We start from the raw sequence: 26172 nt of genomic DNA, 5'->3' as shown, positions 1-26172 counted from the left end.
TGTAAATCAAAACAAAAAATATTAAAGTCTGTTCCAAAACAAGTTGGCAGTCCACACATTTTCAAAATCTGAATACACATTTGAAGTCAGAGATATTTGAAGATTTATTTCATTCAATAGGTTTATTACGTAAATAGAAATTCACACTACCTAAACACACACAAGTTAGTTATCCTATTATTATAGGTAGATACAATTATAATTTTATAGGGCCCCTCCCCACACTGTTTTTTATATTTATAATTTCATAACTATAGCACACCTGTCAGTTTAACCAATTATACCAAAATGATGACTTCAATTTTTGAGCTTGTTTTTATTTTACTCTTATTGAGTATATTTTCAGATATTTTTGTAGACAAGAAAGTTATTCAGATTTAAGTTATCTTTCCAATAATATATAGTCCTATCCTATATAGTATGTAGGAGTTTGAAACACTTTCGGTTTTGACAAAATTTTATTTCAAACGATGACGTCATTTTTGCAACTTCTTTTTGGTTCTGCTCTTATTGAGTACATCCAGCAGTTTATCTAAGCGAAAAAGTTGTTCAGTTTTCAATTATCTTTCCAACGATGCAAAATATGACATGTTTTGGAGTGACATTTTTGTTTGTCAATAAGTGCTGACAGGGAGTGACACATGACATTTGACGCTTGTCTCCCCTTAAAATTTTGATTAAATGATCACTATTGACCTCTGTACCAAATTTCACGCTTTTATCACAATTTGCACGATTGGTATGAATTTTTAACTCAATGACTTCACAATTATGGTGTATTTTTCGGATTTTTCATTATTAACATTCAAACCCGTTCTTCGGGTTCTACCCGTGACTCAACTTTGACTGAAAAAATATCATACAAAAACTTTTATTCTAAGAAAATTATCTTTTGGGAAAGAAACTAGACATGTTGAAACTTAATTCACAAGTAAAATTTTTCACTTTCCCTATTTTCTGAATTCACTAGAAAGATTTCAATTTGGATAGACGTTTTGGGGGCCACATACTGTATGTACCCAAAAATGAAGTTTCTAGCATCATTTTTCCTTCTTCATTTTTTTCATGAAACTTTTTAAATTATTTTTCTCAGAAATTATAGTGTTTTGAATTGTCTTTTCAACGATAATATTTTAGAATTAAAGAAATTGTTGGAAAATGGAAAGCAAAACAAACTTTTAGAACGAAACGACTTTATGCTTTAGGAGCGTTCAGAAAATAAAAGTAGAAAATTTGTGGAAAGATTTCATCGAAAATTTCATACCTTTCTTTCTGGTTTCCTTTATCCCCAAATTTATAGGCTGAAAAACAAAAGGAAGGAAATTAGAAAAACAATCTAAATCTATGTTATAGATGTTCTCTTCAACAAGAGATCTAAATGGGCAAAAACAACAATTCTTTAAGCAGGTGAAAGATGAAATTCACGTTTTACCTTTAGAGGAACTGCTAACATAATGAACTTTGACTCTCCAGAGTTCGTTTCCCTCTTGCTCCACTGGGATCTGCGGGTAACGTTGGTCATCTCCCCAGCTGTTGATACAATTATATTTCCCCCCATTGCGGTCGACAATTGAGCTGATGTAAACACAGTGAAGACTGTGATTCGAAACGTCCGTTCTATATACTAGCAAGTATTGGTCCAAAGCTCTTCTATCTAAATAAGAAAACGACAAACGTATAATATTTTACTTCAAATCAAAGTTTGTATATTCTTCAAAAATGCTGGTGTCATTGTGTGAACCGTCCCTTTTAAAGGAGGAAATCTAACTTTAATAGCATATAGATTTAAGACAAAATATTTATCGTATCTCATATAAATTAAAGAATTTGGTATTTATAGCCACGAATCTTACGAAAAAAATCCAGATCATTCAATATCCAGACCTCTATACCTCCTTGAAGTGTTTTTGTAATAAGATCTATTGCTCAATTTCATACTCGTTTACTATGACGGTTTGAAGTCATTTTTGTATTCTGATGTTAGTAAACAGTCATTGCATTAATGCAAACAATTTCTCAATTGTTTTGGTTCAAATGCTTTACAATATTATCATTTATATTCCTTTTTCTACCCCTAAAATTTATAAGAGCTAACCATAATAGACCCATGACAAATTTGAAGGAGCTAGATTCGTGAAAGTGTACTTATTTATTTGTGCTTTGGTACAGAATTTTTCCCCTCTTTTGTTGGGGAATTTTTTGTGAAATTTTTGACAAAGAGTATGTGGTAAAGAAATAATGAAAATTATGTGAGGGAGGGGGGAGAATTTTCGAAAAGGGGTAATATCTTTTTACTTTGGGATTAGGTAATTTTACTATTGCAATACTTATTGTTACTATTAGGGGGGGGGGGTCCTACAGAAAGGTGATAGTGGTTAAGGGGTGGATTTAAAACCTGGCAATAAAATTTTCCTGGGAGAACTGATCCACTATGGTGAATACGAACGACAGAAAACACCTATTCTACACACATTTTATTATTAACCGTAGAAAAAGAAAGATTTGAAGAACTTACCTTTCAAGAATTTAGGATGTATGAAAGGCAAGTTGTAGTCAAGAGCCCAAATGGTGATGAACAAGACCAAGAATATAACCAGACCACAATCATCATATTTCACACATTCTCCTACTTCTTTGAATAACAAAACCGCCAGACAAATATATAAAGCATAAATGACTATCCAATTTACACGAATCCATGTTATTGTTAGTTTGTTACGTTCTTGAAGGGATATCCGAGACTTTGATTCGTCATTTTCTATAAAGTAAATTGAAATACAACCTTATTCATGTCCTGTTCAGTCTTCAATGTTTAATACAACATGGGCCAAAAGGTTTTCTCCAAAACAACATATTATACAGTAAATTTTAGTCAAAATCCAGGATAGAGTTACTTGGAGTTTGAAAAATGGGCCCTGTCAGGAACCAATTTTTTGTTGTCGGGCCTTGTCAAAAGTAGAGTGGTGGGTTTACCAAAATCGGGCAATCTGAGCAAACTGGGGAGGCAATTCTAAAAACCCCTTTTATAAAATAACAAGCTATACTTAAATAGACCTACCTGATAATAAAATTAGACATTTTTCAGTTAGCTGAAAGTATAACATCTATTGGCTGAAAGGACGTCTATTGAAAAGGACGTCTATTGAAAAGGACGTTTGAAAAAATAATAAACCAGCTGCGCTGGAAGGTCAGCCCAATAAGCTTAAAACGATTAGAAGGAAGTACAATCAAGAAACCTAATTCGTTGTTAAAGTCAAAGAGGTTGAAGAGCTCATTTTGGCTGAAACTTCAGACGAAAAAATGTTTAACACAAAGTTGGATTTGTCCAAAGTGGACATGGGATAGATGTTGGAATTTCACCTTTCACATTTTACTAGGTTTACGAGGTGACGGGTGTCCGAGCCGAAATTCGACCCTTTGAGAGACAAAATTTTGATGATTTTGGACCCTTTGAGAGACTTTCCTAAAATTTTGGTAGATTTTTTCCAAATTTTGGTTTGATTTTCACCAAATTTTGGTCAAAATTTCTGGAAATCGTGTCCTTTTTAGAGAAAAATTTTCGATTTTCGTGATTTTGGGACCCTTTTAGAGACTAACTTATGAATTTGCACCCCTCTGAGAGACTTTTGAGGCCCGCAAAAAGGTACCCTTATGGTTCGCATCCATTTTGCCTAAATAAACCCCCCGGGAAATTTCACCTAAATCTGTTCGTTAGAATGTCTTAAACCTGTTCGTTTTTCTCTGAGAAAGTATATTCGAGGCGCGGTCGCTTTAGATGTTCACTGTTCACTGCAGCTTTCGTCACATTTGTCAGATTGATTTAAATGACGTGTTGAACCAAGTAGGCCCCTAGTATAATGTGAATGAGTAGGGGCATTTTATATTGAGGAAGCTGCGTCGAAAATTCCGTCCAGTTTCGATAACTCAATCGAAAGTTATGATGATTCCAAATTTCTGTTAATGTTACACCACACTTTTTGACGTTCGTTTCTCTGCTTTCTAACACACAAAAACTCTCTCCACACAAGAAAGCCTCAAAACCAATCATAAAAAACTTTCTTTTATACTCTCTATTTATTTACAATGCAATAGCTTCTTTCAATTTATTGAATAAACAAAAAATTTTCATTTTCACTACTTTCTTCTCTTTTTTTATTCTGATATCATGCGCAAATCTTAATAATAAATAAATGAAGTGACGTGTTTCTTTTCTCTTCCAATAGAAAATATTTTTCGCGCCAAATTTTTACCGATGACTTGTTTTCCGAAAATAATCCGAAATCGGATTTAAAAAACAAGTCCAAATGCGCTGCTGCTGGAAAAAAAATCGCGGAACCGATTTGAAAGGTCACCGGGGCTGACTCATAACTTCAGGTGCAAGGATTGTTGGACTGGAATCTCGGATGCAAAAATCTTGTTTTCTAGAACTCGAGTAATTACGTTAATAACATTAATCCATACTTATAAATAGTGATTCATATGGATAAAGATTTGCTTTTTAAGACGAAAATTTTTTTTTGAGAAAATCTCCAAAATACCCTTTTTTTAGCTGTTTTTTGGCTGAAATTTGCGAGCAAAAAAAACTAAAAAACTAAAACTAACTAACTAACAAACGAAAATTTGTTTGTTAATTTATAGGACCTCCAGGTAGGTCCAAAAATATCATTGTTAAAATTCTAATAACTTTCTCCTCTTTATGGCTAGTGAATGCTATAGTGTCTGCTTGCACAAAAATACTTCAGATGGTGATAGAAGCTTGAAATTAGGCACAGATGATCCTCAGAGGGTCTAAAACTTAATTTCAAACAGTACAGTAACACCAAATTTTGCCACCTGGCCACCTGCCAGATGACGTCATCAAAAATATGCCAATAGATGGAAATTAAGGTATAAAGCATCATCAAAAGTTCCCATCAAAAGTTATGGAGATTGAAAGTTTCTTGCTTTCCAGGCAAAACTTAAAATCCTCGTAATTTTGGAACAAATTGATAAAATTTTATGTTTTATACATTAGTAAAGGGCATTTTGTAAAATCGCTCGACTGTTTTGTTAGAAGCACTTGTTATACATTTTTGGAAAGCTAAGGAGTAGGGGAATCGAAATTACTATGTTTCCAATTTTTTTTTCGGACACTTTGGTGTAATTTTCGGACAAATATGACGGTCTCAGGCAAAAATCATAGGGTTAAAAATTAATGAAAATTTAGCTCGAGAAAGGGAGACCTGTTGTATACTTCTAAAAAGCTCCCAGAAAATTAGGATTAGAGATATATTGCAAGTATAGGTGATTTCAGTACCTAACTCGAAATATTGAGCTTCAAAAAGCGCAAAAACTGGACAAAATAGCTGTTTCTGGCTGAAAAACACGGTTTTCAAGGGTTAATATCTCTTTTTAAGGCGAAAGGTGGTGGTGGTTAAGGGGTGGTTTTAAAACCTGGCAATAAAATTTTCCTGGGAGAACTGATCCACTATGGTGAATACGAACGATTGAAAACACCTATTCTACACACATTTTATTATTAACCGTAGAAAAAGAAAGATTTGAAGAACTTACCTTTCAAGAATTTAGGATGTATGAAAGGCAAGTTGTAGTCAAGAGCCCAAATGGTGATGAACAAGACCAAGAATATAACCAAGGGAGAATGAATTGAATAAAATTTCTCCAGACCACAATCATCATATTTCACACATTCTCCTACTTCTTTGAATAACAAAACAGCCAGACAAATATATAAAGCATAAATGACTATCCAATTTACACGAATCCATGTTATTGTTAGTTTGTTACGTTCTTGAAGGGATATCCGAGACTTTGATTCGTAATTTTCTGTAAAGTAAATTGAAATACAACCTTATTCATGCCCTGTTCAGTCTTCAATGTTTAATACAACATGGGCCAAAAGGTTTTCTCCAAAACAACATATTATACAGTAAATTTTAGTCAAAATCCAGGATAGAGTTACTTGGAGTTTGAAAAATGGGCCCTGTCAGGAACCAATTTTTTGTTGTCGGGCCTTGTCAAAAGTAGGGTGGTGGGTTTACCAAAATCGGGCAATCTGAGCAAACTGGGGAGGCAATTCTAAAAACCCCTTTTATAAAATAACAAGCTATACTTATATAGACCTACCTGATAATAAAATTAGACATTTTTCAGTTAGCTGAAAGTATAACATCTATTGGCGGAAAGGACGTCTATTGAAAAGGACGTTTGAAAAAATAATAATAATACTTTATAATATTTAAATAATTTAATTGCCCCTGCAACGAGCGTCAGCGAGTGAGGAGGCACTCATAACTTCAGGCGCAAGGATTGTTGGACTGGAATCTCGGATTTTTGTTTTGTTGTTGTCGCGCAAGCCTATCCGTAGTTAGTCTTTTCCGTGAATGTTAGGTATTGTTTGTTTTTTTCCAGGACGGCTTTTATTTTTTACGTCAAGCGCCGCGGGAATTTTACACTGCTTTTTAGGGCGGGTTTTCATTTCTTCCTATCCGCTTATATATAAAATTTGTCCAATTTGTTAACATTCAGGAAAGGAAGAAGATGTAGATGCGTGGAAATTTCTGGAAGAATTTAAAAACAAGTTGCAAGTAGTCTCTCCTGCAGTCAAGACTCATTATTTGTGACTTTGAGATACTTTATGATTTTGTACAAATTTTATTTTATTGATTTGAATTTACATTTATTACTTCCAAGTTCTAAGTGATTACAATAATGTGAACGAATTGATGTTTAATTTTTACCACAGAACAATAATGAACAATGATTAAAATGATAATCGTCAGCCGTGCAAAATTACTCGAATCTGATTGGTTTAGAGGAGTGCGATTAATCGTTAATTGCACTATTACCACTTTTTGCACTCTTCGGTGGGGGGACACTTTTGTCCCCTTATTCTTTTCTCTGTGTCAGAGATTTTTTTTTACTATATAGTAAAAAACAAAGACATTTTTTTTCTTCAATATAAAAAAGAACAAAGAAATGTTACGTTACAATAGCTTTTTTTAATTGAAAACACGGAAAAATTACACTTCAATGTTTTCTTTTTAAACTAAAGAAAAAAAGGAAGTTTTCAAATGTTTACAAAAAAAACTATGATTTACAAATGATTATTTACTGACGATTACCTCGGAATCGTATGTTTTGTCGTGCAATTAACGATTAATCACTCGTAACAAAGGAGAAAATACCGTAATTTGCACTCGTCCTTAGGACTCGTGCAAATCACTCTTTTCTCCTTTGTTACTCGTGATTAATCGTTAATTGCACTCCAAACCATACGATTACTAGTATTAATAGTAGAACAATGAATGAATATGGACAAAAGTGATTATTGTTGGGAATTGAATTCGCTGTAACTAAATAATTCAACAATCGTCATTCAGCAGACTCTACTCCCAAAAAGAATACATACAGATCCTGTATTATAGTAATTTGACACAGTAAGTACATTTTTTTCATTAAGTGTGCTTGCTTTTATAGATCTATTATGCAGTTTTATGTTAAGCGTTTGTTCTTGTTGACACTTACCAGGCACTGTTTGGGAAATTATTATCGAAAATTGAAAGAACTTTTTGTGTACTATTTTAAGGAAATTTCAGTACACTCATTATATAGAATCTGATTTCATGTTTTTTATTTTCCATTTAAGCTTATTATATTATATGAATGTGGATTCGTTTACCTTAACAACGCATTATTACCTCGTTACTGCTACTATTACCACGTTACGTCATGATTTTCCATCCTTCTACACGATATTGCTGTGTTACAACTGCAAGATAACTGGCATATCTTTTTAATGTAGACAATTTTGTCCATGAGATCCCTTATCATGCCGTTGGAAAAAGTCCTGAATGTACGCCATTTCCTGTTAGTACCTGCTTCCTGCTCACCAATATTGCCTCGTTACTGATACTATTACCACGTTACGTTCTATCATCTTCCATCCTTTACACGACACCGTTACAGCTTCTAAATTACTGGTAAATCCATTTAATGTAAACAATTTTGGATCACGATATCCTTTGTTAAATTAAACAGTTGGAAAAACTCCTAAGTACGTTGTTACCTGTCAATTTTTAGTTCCTGTTCGTTATGTTTCTGGTTCATAGCATTTCTTATGCTGTTTAGTTCTACTATGTTTCATTTATATTTCAAATTGGTTGAAATAAATATAGTTGCATGTCTTTTGACTGGTTTAGTATCTGTAATTGATTCTACTTGTACACTTTTCCAAATGAATGTTTTAAGATTTGTATTTCATTCTTTGTAAAAAGTAATTCACATTTTTAGAAAAAAGATATGTTTCATTTATGTTAGCTTATTCATTGATATCTCAAAAAAAATGCTGTTGAGAAGAATCATTCTAACTATTCCAAATCATTTCCAAACTTTTGCTATAAAGCATTAAAAAGCCTTAATTAGCATTAATTAGTTTTTACAAGCATTTGTACTAGCGGGTGGCAGTTAGTGAAAGCTATGGCTAGTAATATTTAATAACTAAATAGTTGGTAAGTGTGCTTATAAAAGGATCGTGTTTTGCCGAATTGCTTTTGAAAAACACATCAAGTTGTAACCAATATTTCATGCCTAATAAGCACAAATATTCTTTGAAATTACGAATTTTAGTGCAAAAATATATCTATCTTGTTTTCTAGAACTCGAGTAATTACGTTAATAACATTAATCCATACTTATAAATAGTGATTCATATGGATAAAGATTTGCTTTTTAAGACGAAAATTTTTTTTTGAGAAAATCTCCAAAGAACCCTTTTTTTAGCTGTTTTTTGGCTGAAATTTGCGAGCAAAAAAACTAAAAAACTAAAACTAACTAACTAACGAAAATTTGTTTGTTAATTTATAGGACCTCCAGGTAGGTCCAAAAATATCATTGTTAAAATTCTAATAACTTTCTCCTCTTTATGGGTAGTAAATGCTATAGTGTCTGCTAGCACAAAAATACTTCAGATGGTGATAGAAGCTTGAAATTAGGCACATTTGATCCTCAGAGGGTCTAAAACTTAATTTCAAACAGTACAGTAACACCAAATTTTGCCACCTGGCCACCTGCCAGATGACGTCATCAAAAATATGCCAATAGATGGAAATTAAGGTATAAAGCATCATCAAAAGTTCCCATCAAAAGTTATGGAGATTGAAAGTTTCTTGCTTTCCAGGCAAAACTTAAAAACCTCGTAATTTTGGAACAAATTGATAAAATTTTATGTTTTATACATTAGTAAAGGGCATTTTGTAAAATCACTCGACTGTTTTGTTAGAAGCACTTGTTATACATTTTTGGAAAGCTAAGGAGTAGGGGAATCGAAATTACTATGTTTCCAATTTTTTTCGGACACTTTGGTGTGATTTTCGGACAAATATGACGGTCTCAGGCAAAAATCATAGGGTTAAAAATTAATGAAAAATTTAGCTCGAGAAAACGGAGACCTGTTGTATATTTCTAAAAAGCTCTCAGAAAATTAGGATTAGAGATATATTGCAAGTATAGGTGATTTCAGTACCTAACTCGAGATATTGAGCTTCAAAAAGTGCAAAAACTGGACAAAATAGCTCTTTCTGGCTGAAAAACACGGTTTTCAAGGGTTAATATCTCTTTTTAAGGCGAAAGGTGGTGGTGGTTAAGGGGTGGTTTTAAAACCTGGCAATAAAATTTTCCTGGGAGAACTGATCCACTATGGTGAATACGAACGATTGAAAACACCTATTCTACACACATTTTATTATTAACCGTAGAAAAAGAAAGATTTGAAGAACTTACCTTTCAAGAATTTAGGATGTATGAAAGGCAAGTTGTAGTCAAGAGCCCAAATGGTGATGAACAAGACCAAGAATATAACCAAGGGAGAATGAATTGAATAAAATTTCTCCAGACCACAATCATCATATTTCACACATTCTCCTACTTCTTTGAATAACAAATTCGCCAGAAAAATATATGAAGCATAAATGACTATCCAATTTACACGATTCCATGTTATTGTTAGTTTGTTACGTTCTTGAAGGGATATCCGAGACTTTGATTTGTCATTTTCTATAAAGTAAATTGAAATACAACCTTATTCATGTCCTGTTCAGTCTTCAATGTTTAATACAACATGGGCCAAAAGGTTTTCGCCAAAACAACATATTATACAGTAAATTTTAGTCAAAATCCAGGATAGGGTTACTTGGAGTTTGAAAAATGGGCCCTGTCAGGAACCAATTTTTTGTTGTCGGGCCTTGTCAAAAGTAGGGTGGTGGGTTTACCAAAATCGGGCAATCTGAGCAAACTGGGGAGGCAATTCTAAAAACCCCTTTCTTAAAATAACAAGCTATACTTATATAGACCTACCTGATAATAAAATTAGATATTTTTCAGTTAGCTGAAAGTATAACATCTATTGGCTGAAAGGACGTCTATTGAAAAGGACGTCTATTGAAAAGGACGTTTGAAAAAATAATAATAATACTTTATAATATTTAAATAATTTAATAATATTTAATAACTAAATAATTGGTAAGTGTGCTTATAAAAGGATCGAGTTTGGCCGAATTGCTTTTGAAAAACACGTCAAGCTGTAACCAATATTTCATGCCTAATAAGCACAAATATTCTTTGAAATTACGAATTTTAGTGCAAAAATATACATCTATCTTGTTTTTTAGAACTCGAGTAATTACGTTAAGAACATTAATCCATACTTATAAATAGTGATTCATATGGATAAAGATTTGCTTTTTAAGGCGAAAATTTTTTTTAAGAAAATCTCCAAAAAACCCTTTTTTTAGCTGTTTTTTGGCTGAAATTTGCGAGCAAAAAAACTAAAAAACTAAAACTAACTAACTAACTAACGAAAATTTGTTTGTTAATTTATAGGACCTCCAGGTAGGTCCAAAAATATCATTGTTAAAATTCTAATAACTTTTTCCTCTTTATGGCCAGTGAATGCTAAAGTGTCTGCTAGCACAAAAATACTTCAGATGGATATAGAAGCTTGAAATTAGGCACAGATGATCCTCAGAGGGTCTAAAACTTAATTTCAAACAGTACAGTAACACCAAATTTTGCCATCTGGCCACCTGCCAGATGACGTCATCAAAAATATGCCAATAGATGGAAATTAAGGTATAAAGCATCATCAAAAGTTCCCATCAAAAGTTATGGAGATTGAAAGTTTCTTGCTTTCCGGGCAAAACTTAAAAACCTCGTAATTTTGGAACAAATTGATAAAATTTGATGTTTTATACATGAATTCATATCAAAATTTTCTGATTCTGATGTTCAAATTGAATTAAAAGCTTAAATCCTACAGAACACTAAAACCTAGATTATGAAATTTACAACGCAAATAAACGCAGCGTTCTCCCTTCAGGAACACAGTGTACAACCAACTAATTTTTTTGGATGTTTTAAGCCTTCCTATGTCGTTTATACCCAAGCATTAGAAGGAACTTCGATTTTTGACATGGTTTCATGTATAAAACACCAAATTTAGTGATTACTTACTATCTTCGACTTTTTCTACATTGCAATAAAAATCGTAATACAAATTGGAATCTTGATCCATACATTTTGACTTCCATCCATGATAAACAATTGGTATTGTTCTGTCAGTCCCGTCCAACTGATTAACAGAATCTCCAAGCAAGAAGTTTTGATCAGTAATGATTCCTTGGTTGAAAAAAAATTGGTGCACAGCAGTTGCAATGGCATGACGGACACATACTTCTCCTTTGCCTTGATTAGTATTTCCAAAGGACCGTTCAACAACCAAATAGTACCACCATGTAGTAACTTTAATACAGCACCAATTCCTTTTTATTAAGGAAAATAGAAATACCATAATATGCAAATGTCCAGTAGACGTCAAATAACTTTATTGAACTTTTACTATGTGAAAAAAAAAAGTAATTATTAGTAGAGGCATGAACATATAAACGACTGGACATCCATCTTTTATTGTCTCTTTGAAGCGAGCTTCGTTGCCGCCTGTATTTCAAAATTGCTATAAAAAATCCGACAATATTCCGTTGTAATTTCATTTCTTTGAATTGTTTAGGTAAAATGATTGATAGAGCTTGAACATTACTCCTAATGCACAAAAAAATTATTTTCAAATTTTTTCACGAGTTTGCAGTATATTTTGACGTTGTTAGCAAGGTATTCCCAAGAGGTATACCATCAAAATCTATTATTTCATTTGATACTTTTAACGAGAGGCGGCAACGAAGCTAGCTGTGTTATCTTTAAAAAGACAAAGGAGATGGATGTCCAGTCGTTTATATGTTTATGGTATAACGAATGAAAAACCTAGTATAACGCTCAAAGAACTTGGTAAATCGATAATTTAGTAGCGATTTTTACGGCAGTCGAAAAAAACGCAGACTATGTTTTATCATGGTTGGTGCGACTATAGCTTTTGTTTACCTTTTCCCACTGTGACTGATCTCTATCTTAATCTAATGGATTGGATCACCCACTACGGGACTTTAAAGCATCTTTAAGGATTCATGGATTAAGATAGAGATCAGTGCCTTTCCCCACGTGCATTTCTTTACTCTTCACTTCACTCTTCCGCGTGTACCAATACAAGACAGGAATTTTAACAGATTTTTAATTATTTCACATACCTATTTCATCAAGACTTGTAATGGTTCTGAGTAGATGATTTAAAGACTTAAGAACAGCCAACAAATGCCATGCCACGAAAGAGAAGAACAGATACATTGACAAGCCCAGGTGGAAGATTTCGGGCAATGTTTAATTTATTCCATTTGACAGTAATAGGTCCTTACCCATGTACCTATGCATATGACATGTAACCTGGAGCAGTACAGTGCATGTGTTTAATTTTTCGCGCCATTATATCGCGCGACAATCGTATTCCATATGCATGGGCACACTAAGATTATTTAGATAATCGACTGCCGTAGTTGCTAATTTTTTGAAAAATGATATCCTAGGTTTTAAGAACATTATACCGAGTTTTGCCCTCGTTATACGAGGTTTGAAAAACGCTATACTGGGTTTTTCGACTGTTATACCAGGTTTTTCGATCGTTATACCAGGTTTTTTGTTAATATGTAACAAATGTATTACATACCTTTCCCGAATTGTTTGGTATTTTTCGAAGTTCTTCAAACCATATTGAAAACTACCTTATCGGGGAAAACTTCGTCGGGGAAAAGTGACGAAATTTTGGCCAAGTGACGAATATTTTTCCCCGACGAAAATTTTCCCCGACGAAATCTTTCCCCGACGAATAATTTTCCCTGACGAAAATTTTCCCCGACGAAAAACCCTATTTTGAAATTAAACTTTTTGAAGAAAAATCACGCTGACAATGATATTTTTCAATGGAAAGTCACAAAAATGGATTAAAGGGTTTGTCAGAGGGATTTGAAAGTTATTAAAAGACACCATAAGCGTTCTTAAGTAAAGCAAGTTAACCCTATTATTTCTGTGCCCTAAAAAAGTCATATTGGATGCAATGGATCAATTTGTCGAAAATTTCTATTCATTTACATATACGGGGATTGTTGCCGGTGAAGACGAAGATACAGACGATGAAAACGTGCATTTTGAGGTGCTAAGCCTTGAACCAGAGTGCCCTCAAGAATCCATAGCAAACAAGGATGAACAGTCGGATAATGAACAAGAAACCAGCGAAGACGAGGCCGAAGAAAAAATAGAGTTTAATGAAAATATGGAATTAGATGTTGTTAAAGAATGAAATAAATATAGATGCAAAAAAAATTCTTGTTTGAAAAATACCCCAGGGAAAATTTTCGTCGGGGAAAAGTGACGAAAATTTTAGCAAGTGACGAATATTTTTCCCCGACGAAAATTTTCCCCGACGAAAATTTTCCCCGACGAAGTTTTCCCCGATAAGGTATATATTTGTATTCCTCTTATAAAAACAAGTGCATGCTGAAATTTTGAGCTCAAAAGCTTTTCCTATAGATTTTTATGACTGTTTTTGTTCACGGTGAAATCCTTTATAAAAATTAAAACATACAGCGGCCACGTTCGTTTTCATGTAATTCTATTGTTTATAAGGAAATTTCAAATCAAAATAACTCAAGAGCCGGAAGTGCGTTTTCCATAATTCTTTTTTTATTTGTTTATTTTTGCGACATACAATTTTATGAAAGTAAATAGAAACATCCAAACATTAAAACAAAAAAGTCAAAAAGCCTAAATAACGATTCGGGAAAGGTGTATTAAAAAACATTTGAAACAGTAAACTTTCCTATATAAAGTCTCTAAATCCATAAAGAAATCAAAACATTTGACTGAAAACCAAAACGTAAATCTCAGGCGCCATCTTGGATTCGTTTCAGAGCAAAAGAGCCGTGGTTGAAGATGTCCTAAGACAACCCGAGCAAATCGATTAAATTTTGTGCGAATGCCCTCGATTGAATCGCACCAAAAAAGGGCACACACACGGACAGAAGGAAAGATGCTGATGAAAGGCCCACTCGCTTAGCGCTGGGCTAATTAGCAGAGGACCAAAAATTCAAGAAAGAAACAAGATGTTTTCTAAATAGAATATTTCGACGAATCAATCACATCAGATGAGTTTTTAAGAATATTTGAATCTTTCAAACACCCCTGTGTCGCAGACCCACTGGGATCCCATCTCCACTGGAAAATTTGACAAAATTTCGTCCCCAGTGGGACAATCCTCTGGAATTTCAGCCCACTGGGAAATTTGATGTCTAAAAATTGCACTCCAAAACCATTTCCACTGGATTTTTTAACCTTGAAGCAATGTAATTTCTATCCCAATTGGGATTTTAATAGCAATTTTTATCCCCACTGAGGAAAAAAGTTCCACCGGGGCTACGAGACAGGGGTGTTTTCAAAGAGAAGGTCATCTCATTTTTAGCCAAATTTTAGCCAAGCTGGGAGACCCGTCTACTCTTTTAGTGTAGTTTCGAAGTATAGTATTTAGTTAAAACGAATAATGATATAGAAATAACAGAGCAGCCGGGGTATTTTTTTAAGATGCCAAATCTGGTCGCAGAATTCTATTGGCTGTTAAACAATTGTTGAAATCACGTGATATATTATTGTTTTGATTGGAAGTGCGCGAATCTGATTGACTAACCTTTATCAACGGCTTTTTTGGCACGAAACTCAAACCTAATGTTAATAAATTCAAAGTGGGTCAAAAATACCATACTCTCAATGAGTAGCTTCTGATGGGATTGTTGGTTATGTGGTGTAAGTTTGAATAGAGAGTATGGATCTCTAAATTTTAGCCTATATTTTGGGTTGCAGTCGAATAATTTCCAACCCTAGGATTAGCTTATAATGTTCAGAAAGTCTAATATCATTGAAATCATATTTCATCAAATACACCATTTAGGAGTCTCGCTATTATGTTTCCGGTAGGTAAAAATGCGACCGCGCCCAATTTTTCTATTGTTCTAATTATTTATTTGCGAACATAATAGCGTCAGATCTGTGTTGTACCGGATATTAAAAATGGCGGATGACAGGCGGAACTACTAACCTTGAAGTCAATACCCTTTCCCTTAATATTTTTGCTGCTATTAGCTCCCACACTTTAAAACTTTTTATTGAGTAAAGAGGGTAGGTCTATAGGCTTGTTTAGTTCAAATTTTATTATAAGAAAGCTCTTTTATAGGAAAATTTAATCAAAATAGTGCAGTTTTTTTCATCAGAACCTCTGAGCTGTTTCCCAAACAAATATCTCGATGAATATGCACCCATTTGCAATGCCCTTCCAAATATATAAAACTGAACTATTCTTCTTTCAATTTTTGTAAAAAATAGCAATGTATGAGTCGCGGCTCAACGCGGCTTGGCAGTTTTCTGACTGCACCTTGCAATATTAAAATTCTACTAGCGCCATCTTGAAAAGATGTAGGAGATTCTGCTTTCATCAACGTCGCATCTTTTAAAATTTTTATTATCACGTGGTTTGCTCCAATGCCGTGGAGAATCCTGAAAGAGTCACGTGGTTTGAAAATTCAGTTGCGTAATGATAAAGCTGCAATCAAACCATCACGAGTCAAATCTAACGCACTTGTGCTTGTATATGGTCGTTTAATGAATTATTTGTTGAATTATTTGGTTTTGGGTTGATTTAAAAACATGGAAAAACATATAAAAAACCTTGAAGAGACATGTAGACTTTGTTGTGGTAAAGTAAAGACAGGATATGGCTACAAGAATGTTTTACCTGCACACAAATTCAAAGGAGAAATACAATCTTTTTTTAATTATGATATTGGAATGGATATGAGAGAATTGCATCCACCAAATCTTTGCAGTAAATGTGTACGTAAAATGAGGAAAATCAACATCGAAAATCCAATCCACCACCATCTGCAAAGTATAGTTATTTTTGAAAATCATTCGGACACAGATTGCAAAGTTTGCAGTTTTAGTATGGAGCCATGTGAATTCAAATTAATCACAATTGAATTTTTGACTCTTGCAAAGATAATAGAAGTTGGGAAAAAATTCAACTTTTCTTATGCAGAAAAATTAAAACAACATACATTTGTACGTATATGTGATCGTCGTGGTGGTAAAGATGAAGCAGTTATTTCACCTGCATTTGTTGACTTGACTATATTTATTGAGCAGCAGAAAAACAAGATGGGTGAATTTTCATGGACCATGTCCATTTTTGAACAAAACATTGATATAGCCTCTTTAAATATTGATGTACCAAAAGCTCTCACCGTTAACACTGTGGAAATCTTTTTTCAAACTGTTGGAGAATTTCGGATCTGTGAAGGAAATTATGATTTTCCAAAGGTTATAGAGAAACGTAAAGAAGGTCACAGTGACCAACGTGATAACACTCGGCTAGAGTGTAAAGATTTTACACCATTTGAAAAGCTCCAGCCAACCATACGTCACAAGGATTGTCCTGGGCTGATTTTTGGACCTGCTACAAGTGAACGATGTGAGAAATGCTCAGTAGCAAGAAAATCGTTGTTGATACTTGAAAAACGACCATCATTAACGTCAACCAAGCCTAGACCAAAAAGACCCCATTCTTCACTGTCCAAGAAACAATTGAAAATAAGGTTGAGTGATGTCTCTCAAGAGAATGGGCAAAATTATTTTAAAGGGAACCAAAAAGTGCATCTGGGAGCTGAAAATTTTTTTTCAGTAAACATTTTCAAATTTATATGTATCATTTCTCATAGTATCTTAAACTCATTTGCAGTTGTTTTAGAGCTACAGCACTTCCGAAACTTGATTTTGCCATTTTTCAGGCTAAAAAGCCTTGAAATTAAAGCTTTTTAGCCTAAAAATCAGCCACAGCCATATCACAAAAAATACAATGAATGTCGCAGTTTTAGTTATTCAAAATCCAACATAGGCCAACAATTGATCAAGAAAACTCATTTACAGCATGTTTGGCCTTCCCTGGATTGAACGGTTGAGGATTTTATTTTCCAAAAATCTTGGTTACGGAATGACGGAAAAATTAAAAATGCTGTAAAATTTTAAGGAAACATTTTTAGAGTAAAATATTTGGCAAGTTTCTACCTCTTACTGAGTACTTTCAAACCAGGCATAAATTAATTGCCATTGGGGGAAGACTAGTTTTTAATTGAGAAATCATTTTTGGTTACGGAATGACGGAAAATTACCTTACTTTACTGAAATAAAAATTATGAAATTTTCACTTAACCATATCACCTCAAACATTTTTTAAGCTGATACAGTAACTTTGTATCAAAATGTAAGCATTTGATCCATCTTGAAAACCTTTCCATTAACCCTCTATAGGGTTCTAAAGTTGAATAAGATTTTTACAGCCGATTCCGTTTCATATCATGTGTACCGCATTCATGATATATTTAAAAAATTGGTTGAGTGTTACCAAAAATCTTTTTGATTTTCTCAAAGTGTTAGCGTTGCTATGGCTAAAAATCATGACTTTGATAGCATAATCATCAGTCAGTGTCAATTTATTAACCACTTTAACAATGCAAATTTTTGGGTGACACTCTGTTTCATGGAAAAAATCGGCAGTTTTTGAGCTTTAAAATGCCATAACTTTAGTTTCGCAAGTGCTACAGACTTGTATGAGCTCTCATTTTTCAGCATTTTTTATTGTTTATCATCTGAAATCAAAATCATTCAATGACAATCTCCACTTTATGCACAATATCCTTTTGAAATCAAGGTGGTCTCTGGTTCCCTTTAAAATAATTTTGCCCGAATGCCAAACTTAAGTTGAGCATCAAACGATTGGAAAAAAGGATTAAAACGTTGGTGAAAAGAGATGGTGTTTTTATCAAAGACCAGGCAACTTCAGAATTTATGCATAAAATGGTTGAATCTAAGCCTGATTTTGAATTTACAGATGGCTCACCGATGAAGCTGCTTTGGGAACAGCAATTGAAAGCATCAAAGCTGAAAAAATCAACGTCAATGAGATGGCATCCTGTTATGATACGTTGGGCTTTGAGCCTATATCTACGAAGTCCAGGTATACATACGAAAATTTGTTATTTGGTATTATATTTACTGATATAATATTTTAAATCACAATTCGGAGCAATTTTATAAATCTGATGCAATTTGATATGTCACTGACCCAGTGTTGGTCTGCTTCTTTTTAAAAGGGGCTTATCTCCTCTACCATCAAAAGTTCTAAATAAAGTCAAGATTTCTCATCCTTTTAGGGCCAAAATTATGAAAAATTGGATTTGAAATGAAAAAAATTGAATAAGTTTGGAACATTTGACAGTTTTGTCAAATCTGCTAAAATTAGTACAAAAAAGGTAGAATATCTAGCAGTTTGTTTGTGTCCATGTACTTCTTTGTCCCTAATTGTAGGGGGGGGGTCACTTGGCAATTTTTCAGATTTTTCACTCCCACTCACCACACACTCTTCTTTTTTATAAGAACCATGAAATTTGAGTTGAGGCTGAAGCTGTTCTTAAAACCTTTAGCACTTTCAGCCTTCTGTTCTTATTTTTTTAGGTATTTTAGGTTATATTTTCTATCTTTCTGTATTTGTGACCCTGCCCCATTTTGTGGATTTTTTCCCAGAACTCTCAAAGTCAGTTTCTCATTTTTATACGACCATTTCAAATTTTATGGTGTTTACGATTTTTCAATTATTATACCCCTGACTATCCAGATGCCTTGGGTGAGGGGAAAAAAAATTGTTAACCATATTTTATATTTATGATGCTGCAGTAATATGATTTTAGGAATTCTTTAAGAAGGAAAATTCTATGGCATGGGCAACTAATACTAATAGTCTTGGAGCACTCGAGAAAAATTACCCAAATTTCCCCCTCCAGATCTACAAGTAGGGTTAGATACCAGACCAAACCAGGCAAATAATTTAATCATTTTACTTTTTTCAGGTACATACGAACAACTACGAAGTAGTGGATTCTTGCAACTACCATGTAAATCTACTTTGAATCTGTATACTGGTTTTACTGATATCAGATCGTCCTACAACCCAGATATCATTCGTAAACATGCAACTGATTTAAAGGTTTCAGAACTTAAACCTTTCGAACGAAGCTGTGGAATCTTATTTGACGAAATGAAAATCAAATCAGGTCTTGTTTTCAGTCGAAATACTGGACAACTGGTTGGATTCACAGAGCTTGGTCAGATTAGTGAAGAGATATCTGTTTTGGAGAGAAGTTTGGATGGTGCTCTAAAAGAAAAACCCCTAGCAACACACATGCTTTGCATCATGATCAGAGGTTACTTTAAGCATTTCAACCTGCCAATAGGTCTTTACCCAACTAACAGTGTTGATTCTGAACAGCTTTTCACAATTATCTGGGAGGCAGTGCATGTAACCGAAGCTATTGGCTTGAAAGTCCACTCCTTTGTCAGTGATGGTGCTTCAGCCAATCGAAAGTTTTACGAGATGCATAAGATGGATGATGGGTCAAACGTTTCGAAAGAAGGTCTCGTGTACTGGGCCTGGAACAGATACGATCTCGGCAGGAAGATATATTTCTTCAGTGACCCTCCACATCTTCTCAAAACACTGAGAAATAATCTTGAGAATTCAGGTGGTAACAAAGGAACAAGAAATCTTATGGTAAGTGAAAGCTCAATCTGCCAAGCTGGCCTGAAGATTATAATACTGGTCTTGTCAAGATTATGACAAATTTTGATCCATGAAAGTTTTTTTTGGTGCAATTGATTTTATTTTTCAAATAAAATTTTTTCCTAATTTTGAAAACCTCTTCATTGAAATTTTTTGATAATTTTTTCATTAAATCTACTCATGATTATCTTTCCAATGAATATTAAATCACAATCAAAAATTCAGAAATATAAACCCTCTTCATTTTTGAAATTTTTTAGTATTTTTTTTTGCATATAATAATCCACTCACGATTATCTTTCCAACAAGTATTAAATCAATTCAAATTATATTAAAAGTTACAGCCTTTTCTGTTTCCACTATCAGTTATTTTGAGACATACTTCAGTTTTGATATAATATGTTTCTTTATAGAAGATCAAGAAGATCTCAAGATGAGTTATTGTATTTTGCATTTCAGGTCAATGGTCAGCATTTATCATGGAATCAGATTCGTTTTGTCTATGAGCTTGATCTTAATAAGAATTCCCTGTCACCTGGATTGCGGAAACTACCACGATTAACTAATGATCACATTCGACTTGGTCCTCGAACACGCATGAGAGTTAATCTTGCTGCTCAGGTGCCTATTTTCTACTACATTTATTTTTAAGTTTGCACATTTTGCCATTTTCAGAGAAAGATTTTGAATTTTATATTTTGAAAATTATGGTGTCCAAAAAATTGCAAAAAGAAATTTGCTGAAAAGTTTTGCACTGACCTCCCCTCCCTGTTGGACCCTTTATTCTGGTCTTATTTTAGTTATTATAGTTAATTTTCTTTCAATACTTATAATTGTGAGCTTTTTTTATGTTCTCTTTTCAGGTACTCAGCACCAGCATGGCAAATGCTTTAAAGAAACAAGGATTTAGCACCACTAAGGAGCTTGAAAAATTCATCAGAATGATTGATAAATTCTTTGACATCATGAATGTTCAAGATACTTATTCAGGCACGTCTACCAACAAACCATGGCTTATCGAATTTAGACTTGATGAAATTGAAATAGACGAAACTATCACACACAACACTCAGACTGATGCTACAGCTACAACACACAATCAAACTGCTGCTACAGCCACAACACACAATCAGACTGATGTTACAGTCACAACACACAATCGGGCTGCTTCAGTCATAACGCACGATCAGACTACTGCTACAATCACAACACACAATCAGACTGCTGCTACAGTCACAACACACGATCAGACTGCTGCTTCAGTCACAACACACAGTCAGACTACTGCTACAATCACAACACACAATCAGAATGCTGCTACAGTCACAGCAAACAACACTCAGACTGTTGCTACATCCAATCAGACTGCTGACGATAAAGCTAAAAAGGAGAACAGATTGAAGGTTTGTTTAAATTTGATTATCGTAAGTTTTACAAAAATTTCCTTATAAACGTCACTTTTTGTTGTTCGTTTCATTAAATTGGCTACCACTTCTCAGTTAAATCAGATCGAACTTAGATATGTGATAAACTGTATTGATTATGAAATTGAAAAAACAACAAATGTTTGGATGACTAAAGTTTTGATACCATTTTCTTATTTAGTGGCTCGAAGACGTTTTCTTGAAGTATTTCGAAGACTGGGAAAAAGAAACAAAAGCCTTGCCGTTTCCACCAAAGGAACAAGCAAAACATTGTATCAGTACACAGACACTCAATGGATTAAGAATAACAGGTATATTTTCAATGTCTAACTCATAATTCTTCCATATGGGTCTTAATTTTCACCCACCTATCCTTTTTTCTGATTAATTTCTGTTAATACAGAGTTCAATGCATTACTCTCAGACATGTTATATCAGATGTAATCTTGGGTCAAAAGTCTTCTAGGGTCTATTTATGTTGTAACATCTTGTGATATTATTTTTTCAGTTCGTTCATTCGTTGAGTTAGTTCCATTGCTACTACGTATGGATGGTGTCGAATATTTCCTGTCCGATAAGATCAATCAGGACCCCGTTGAAGAACATTTCTCCAAGCACAGGGCTCGACTAGGTGGATCAGACAACCCAACTGTGGAACAGTACATGTTAACAGAACGAAAATTGGTGGTTGCGAAATCAGAACTCATACTTTCGTTAAGAGGTAATTTTCGTGGTAGAAAACGAAAGCAGATAACCATAGATATCAACGATGAAAGAACTCTTCCTAAAAAAACGAAAAAACCAAAGAAACCAAAACAAAAACAAAAGACTCAATCAAAATGATTTACGAACATTTAGAAATCATATTTTTAATTTGCTTCCCCAGGTACTTTATAATTAGTTATTTTATAACGATAGGAAAAGTATTTAGTGAAAAGCTTTGAGCACAACGAGCACGATCTTTACTGATTCCCTAGATGTGATAAGAATAAAAAGATAATTTTCACTCTTATGTTTTTATGATCTGCCATGGCATTTTTAAATATTTCTTTAGAGATCTTTCATTTCTTTTTTCTTGTATATATTTGACATCTTTTGCGTTTTTCTTATTGTGCAAACAATTTTACAATTTTGAATGTAGATATTTTTCTATTTGTGTATACAGTTGACGTTCTATTATTCGATAAGCTCCCCTTTCCGATGGAAATTTGAAGTCCCTTGAAGATTTTTCGCTCTCTTATTCGATTTCTAGCGTGTTAAAAGGCCTTTAGGACGGAGTTCAATCTTAGAACTTTCAAATTTTGGCGTTCGAATTAGAATTTTGAAATTCGATTCCTCAAAACGAAAAAAAAAACAGACAAATATCGAAGATTTCTTCAAAAGAACTTAGGTTTTCAGCAAGAACTTCGATATTTGTCCTGATTCAAACCATTTGAGTCTCTCCTATATTTTTCTCCCCCAGGTCTATAATTCGATATCTACCTCGTGGTTATCGAATTAGGGAGACTTCCCACTATTCGATACCCTCTCGTATTCGATGAAAATCCAATTTCTCTTGAAAAACGAATTAGAGAGCGTCAACTGCATTTCTTTACTTGTACACAATTTTATTTTTAATATTAGGCTAAAGATGAAATTACCTAAGCTAAACTTAACTGAATAATTATGTCAAACCTACTTTATACATGCTTTTCACAAGAACCCCCCTCCTGATAAGTTTTTTCAATGGAGTTTTTTCAGGATGTTTACTAGTACGAAAAACATCATATTACAAAATCTTACTAGAGTGGTAATATCGGGAAACCGTATCTACCCTCAAATTGTTTTCTTTTATTTCCCGTGTGAACGTTTTCCTGATTTTCCCTAATTAGTATCCCAACTCTAAAACGTGCGCGAAAATTAATAACAAGTGTTCGCAAGGCCAGATTAAATTTTGCGAATCGCAGACCTCTACAAAACCACAGTATCTATAAGAAGCACGATTCGTTAGTGGATACAGGCAGCCTATATGAAAACACGATATTCGCGAAATTTGTCAATTCTTCCAATAAAAAATGACTTCTCAACTGGCTATTTATAAAAAAGACCATTTTCAAGGCTATTCGCAAAATATAATCCTGCAATGTTTATTATTCCGATTAAAGTACCCCACGGACAATTTAAACATACTCCACCCCGGCATGGCCGGATTTTTTTCAGGAAGAGCCAAAAATTTTCCGAAAACAATAGACGAGGGAAAGTCATTTTCATCCTTCACAGTCAAATTCCTCACAAATTAGGCTCAAACTTTGAAAATACCCCATAAATGTGCACCTTGAAAACAACAGAAAGAAATCCGTAGACACCCAGTGTAGTCTAGTCGAGATAAGCTTATTGGGACTATTTTTCGCGTCAAAAACCAAAAACGCTAATAAAACCAGGAAAATGAATTAAGGAATTCGTTTGGAAAAGGCCTAACCTGGCTAATTAATTTCAACAAAATGCAATTTTTGATTTTATTTTAGGAAACAGGAATCACGATCAAAATAAGAAAAAATCTCGTATACTTTTTGGAGTGTTTTACCCCCTCGACTGGAATTTTTAAGAAATTGGAACAGAGAAAATCCGGTCAAAATTTCAATATTAAATTAGACAGCTTGAAACTTGTAAAAAAACAACTAGGACATTTTAATTTGAAAGTCAACAGTTTTATTCTTTTACTATAAACACTCTTAATTATTTATAAATGATGCCAAAATGTAATAATAAAAGAGTTGATTAAAAATTTACTGACCAATACGATATAATTACAATGAAATGTAATAAGTTTTTGAACAAAATAAAAAAATAAAGGCACAAACACTTGTTTAAGCAGGTCTAAGACCGATTGAGACTGCATCATTATTCTCTGTACTTTTTTATTGGAATTATAAGAAATCAAATCATATATTTTTTCATGACTCAAAAATTAAGACAATAATGTTTGAAAGAGCACAATATAGACCAATATAAAACAAAAGAAAAGAGTGTATCGTGCCTCAAGGAAAAAAAAAACAAAAAAATAAGACTTTAAAATAGCAAAATTATAAAAATCAAAAATTATAAAATGAATCTCCTAATATTTTGAGTTAAAAAAATATAAATCAAATCATAAAAAATCATCATGCTTCTAAACGGTTAAAATCGAACAAAATATGAGAAAAATTAAATTTGGCGGATGGCGGAAAAAAATAAATTTTGGCGGAAACTTAATTTTTTCAAATTCTTCCCTTAAGGTAATAAAACACCAAGCCAGGAAAAATAGTGTCCAAAAATAAGCGGAACAGATTTTATATATAAAAAATCCATTTTGATCTTAGATAACTTTTGAATAAACAATTAAACTTTTAAAATGCATTACCTCAAATCCCACAAGGCAACAGATTTTAGTTTTTTATTTTATACAAATTCTGTTTTGCTTTTATTTCGTACACTGTCGTATTTAGCACAAATAGTGAAAACGTAAGTAATAAATAATTAAAATAATACAAAAATGTTAGAAAAAATTTGACTACAGGTTCAGTTTCTTAACTTTATTCAAAACTCGCTTTGCACTTTTAACTTTAGAGTTCGCAGCAATAACACTCTGTGATTTTTTAGGTGTACCCTTCACAGTTGTAAGTTTTTTCTTTGGCGATATCATTGACCGATCAACAATTTTCTTGGCTCCCTTTTTTGCTAGTCCTTTTCTGAGAGATGGCTCTCCTTGTTCAGTTACCTTCTCTCCTTCTTGGGCCTTTCTCCATTTATATTGCTGCAGCCACACCTTCACAAATGCATTAGCTCTAACATTTATCCACTTTGAAATTAATTTGAGGAAAAGCTTTGACCTCACATTTTCATCCAAACTAATAGTGAGGGATTTCCACTCATTCAACAAAGTTGTGCATGATAAAAATTTGGTCTTGAGGACTTCCTTGATATTTTCCCCAGAGTACGTAGCAAACAAATTCAGATTCAAAATAGTCCGTGCTAGTTTTTCAATCCTAACAACAATCCGATAAAATTGGCCGTTCACTTTGAATAAGCCGCCTCTATCCACCTGCTCAACCCAAGCTCTAACGTACTCGTTGATTCCCAAGTCTTTGTATGAGTTACTGTCTTTGGTACCCCAACTTTCGAGTAAAGTTACCAGTGGATTGGGTTTTAAAACAGAGGTCCGCATGCCTTGTTTGAGCGAAAAAACAAGATACCCAGCCACGTAATATAAGGTTTGCTCCTCATCCTTTGATATTTGTAGCTTTTCCATGTCCAACAACTCTATCTCAGCTTGAGACCCATAATATGAGAGAATCTGGGTTAAGAAGGAATCTGCAACAAAATTGAACAGAAACAAGGAGTGTGGGCTAGGACAACCAAGGCTTTCCAGGAGTCGATTCCATTTCGCAACCTCAGCTTCATTAATAACCATTTTGTAAAATTTTGATAAAGAAGATTGCGTATTTTTGACAATGGTGTCTTTCTTAATAATTTCAAGCATGGTCTTTTGAAAATAGACCTTTTTTCAAAGAGGCCACCCTGTTGAATAATTATGTAGTCCAGCAGAAAAACAATGATAAAACCATGCATAATTACAGATACAGTAATTATGCATGGCTCTATCATTGTTTTTATGGCTGGACTACATAATTATTCAAC

General features: G+C 33.6%; 1 protein-coding gene and 2 long non-coding RNA genes across 3 annotated transcripts in view; 2 read left to right on the top strand and 1 right to left on the bottom strand.

Annotated features, from left to right (window-relative positions):
- Window positions 1-11873, bottom strand: part of LOC136800698 (uncharacterized) — a 52359-nt gene extending 40486 nt beyond the window's left edge. Inside the window, exons 1-6 of the mRNA XM_067057354.1 lie at window positions 11509-11873; window positions 9781-10053; window positions 5554-5826; window positions 2516-2758; window positions 1433-1654; window positions 1265-1301 (exon numbers count right to left, since the gene is read on the bottom strand). Of these exons, the coding sequence (XP_066913455.1) occupies window positions 1265-1301; window positions 1433-1654; window positions 2516-2758; window positions 5554-5826; window positions 9781-10053; window positions 11509-11845 (1385 nt within the window). The 5' untranslated portion in view covers window positions 11846-11873. The remainder of the gene's footprint in view (window positions 1-1264; window positions 1302-1432; window positions 1655-2515; window positions 2759-5553; window positions 5827-9780; window positions 10054-11508) is intronic.
- Window positions 1-26172, top strand: part of LOC136800699 (uncharacterized) — a 164801-nt gene that overhangs the window by 62799 nt on the left and 75830 nt on the right. The window lies entirely within an intron of this gene.
- Window positions 21709-22528, top strand: LOC136800697 (uncharacterized). Its single transcript, XR_010845746.1, has 2 exons — window positions 21709-21827; window positions 22025-22528. It is a non-coding gene; the product is annotated as an uncharacterized lncRNA (long non-coding RNA).

This window comes from Clytia hemisphaerica, unplaced genomic scaffold (genome assembly GCF_902728285.1).
Source record: "Clytia hemisphaerica strain Z4C2 unplaced genomic scaffold, Clytia hemisphaerica genome assembly, whole genome shotgun sequence".
Classification (NCBI taxonomy): Eukaryota; Metazoa; Cnidaria; class Hydrozoa; order Leptothecata; family Clytiidae; genus Clytia; species Clytia hemisphaerica.
This window is presented reverse-complemented; position numbering and strand designations above follow the sequence as displayed.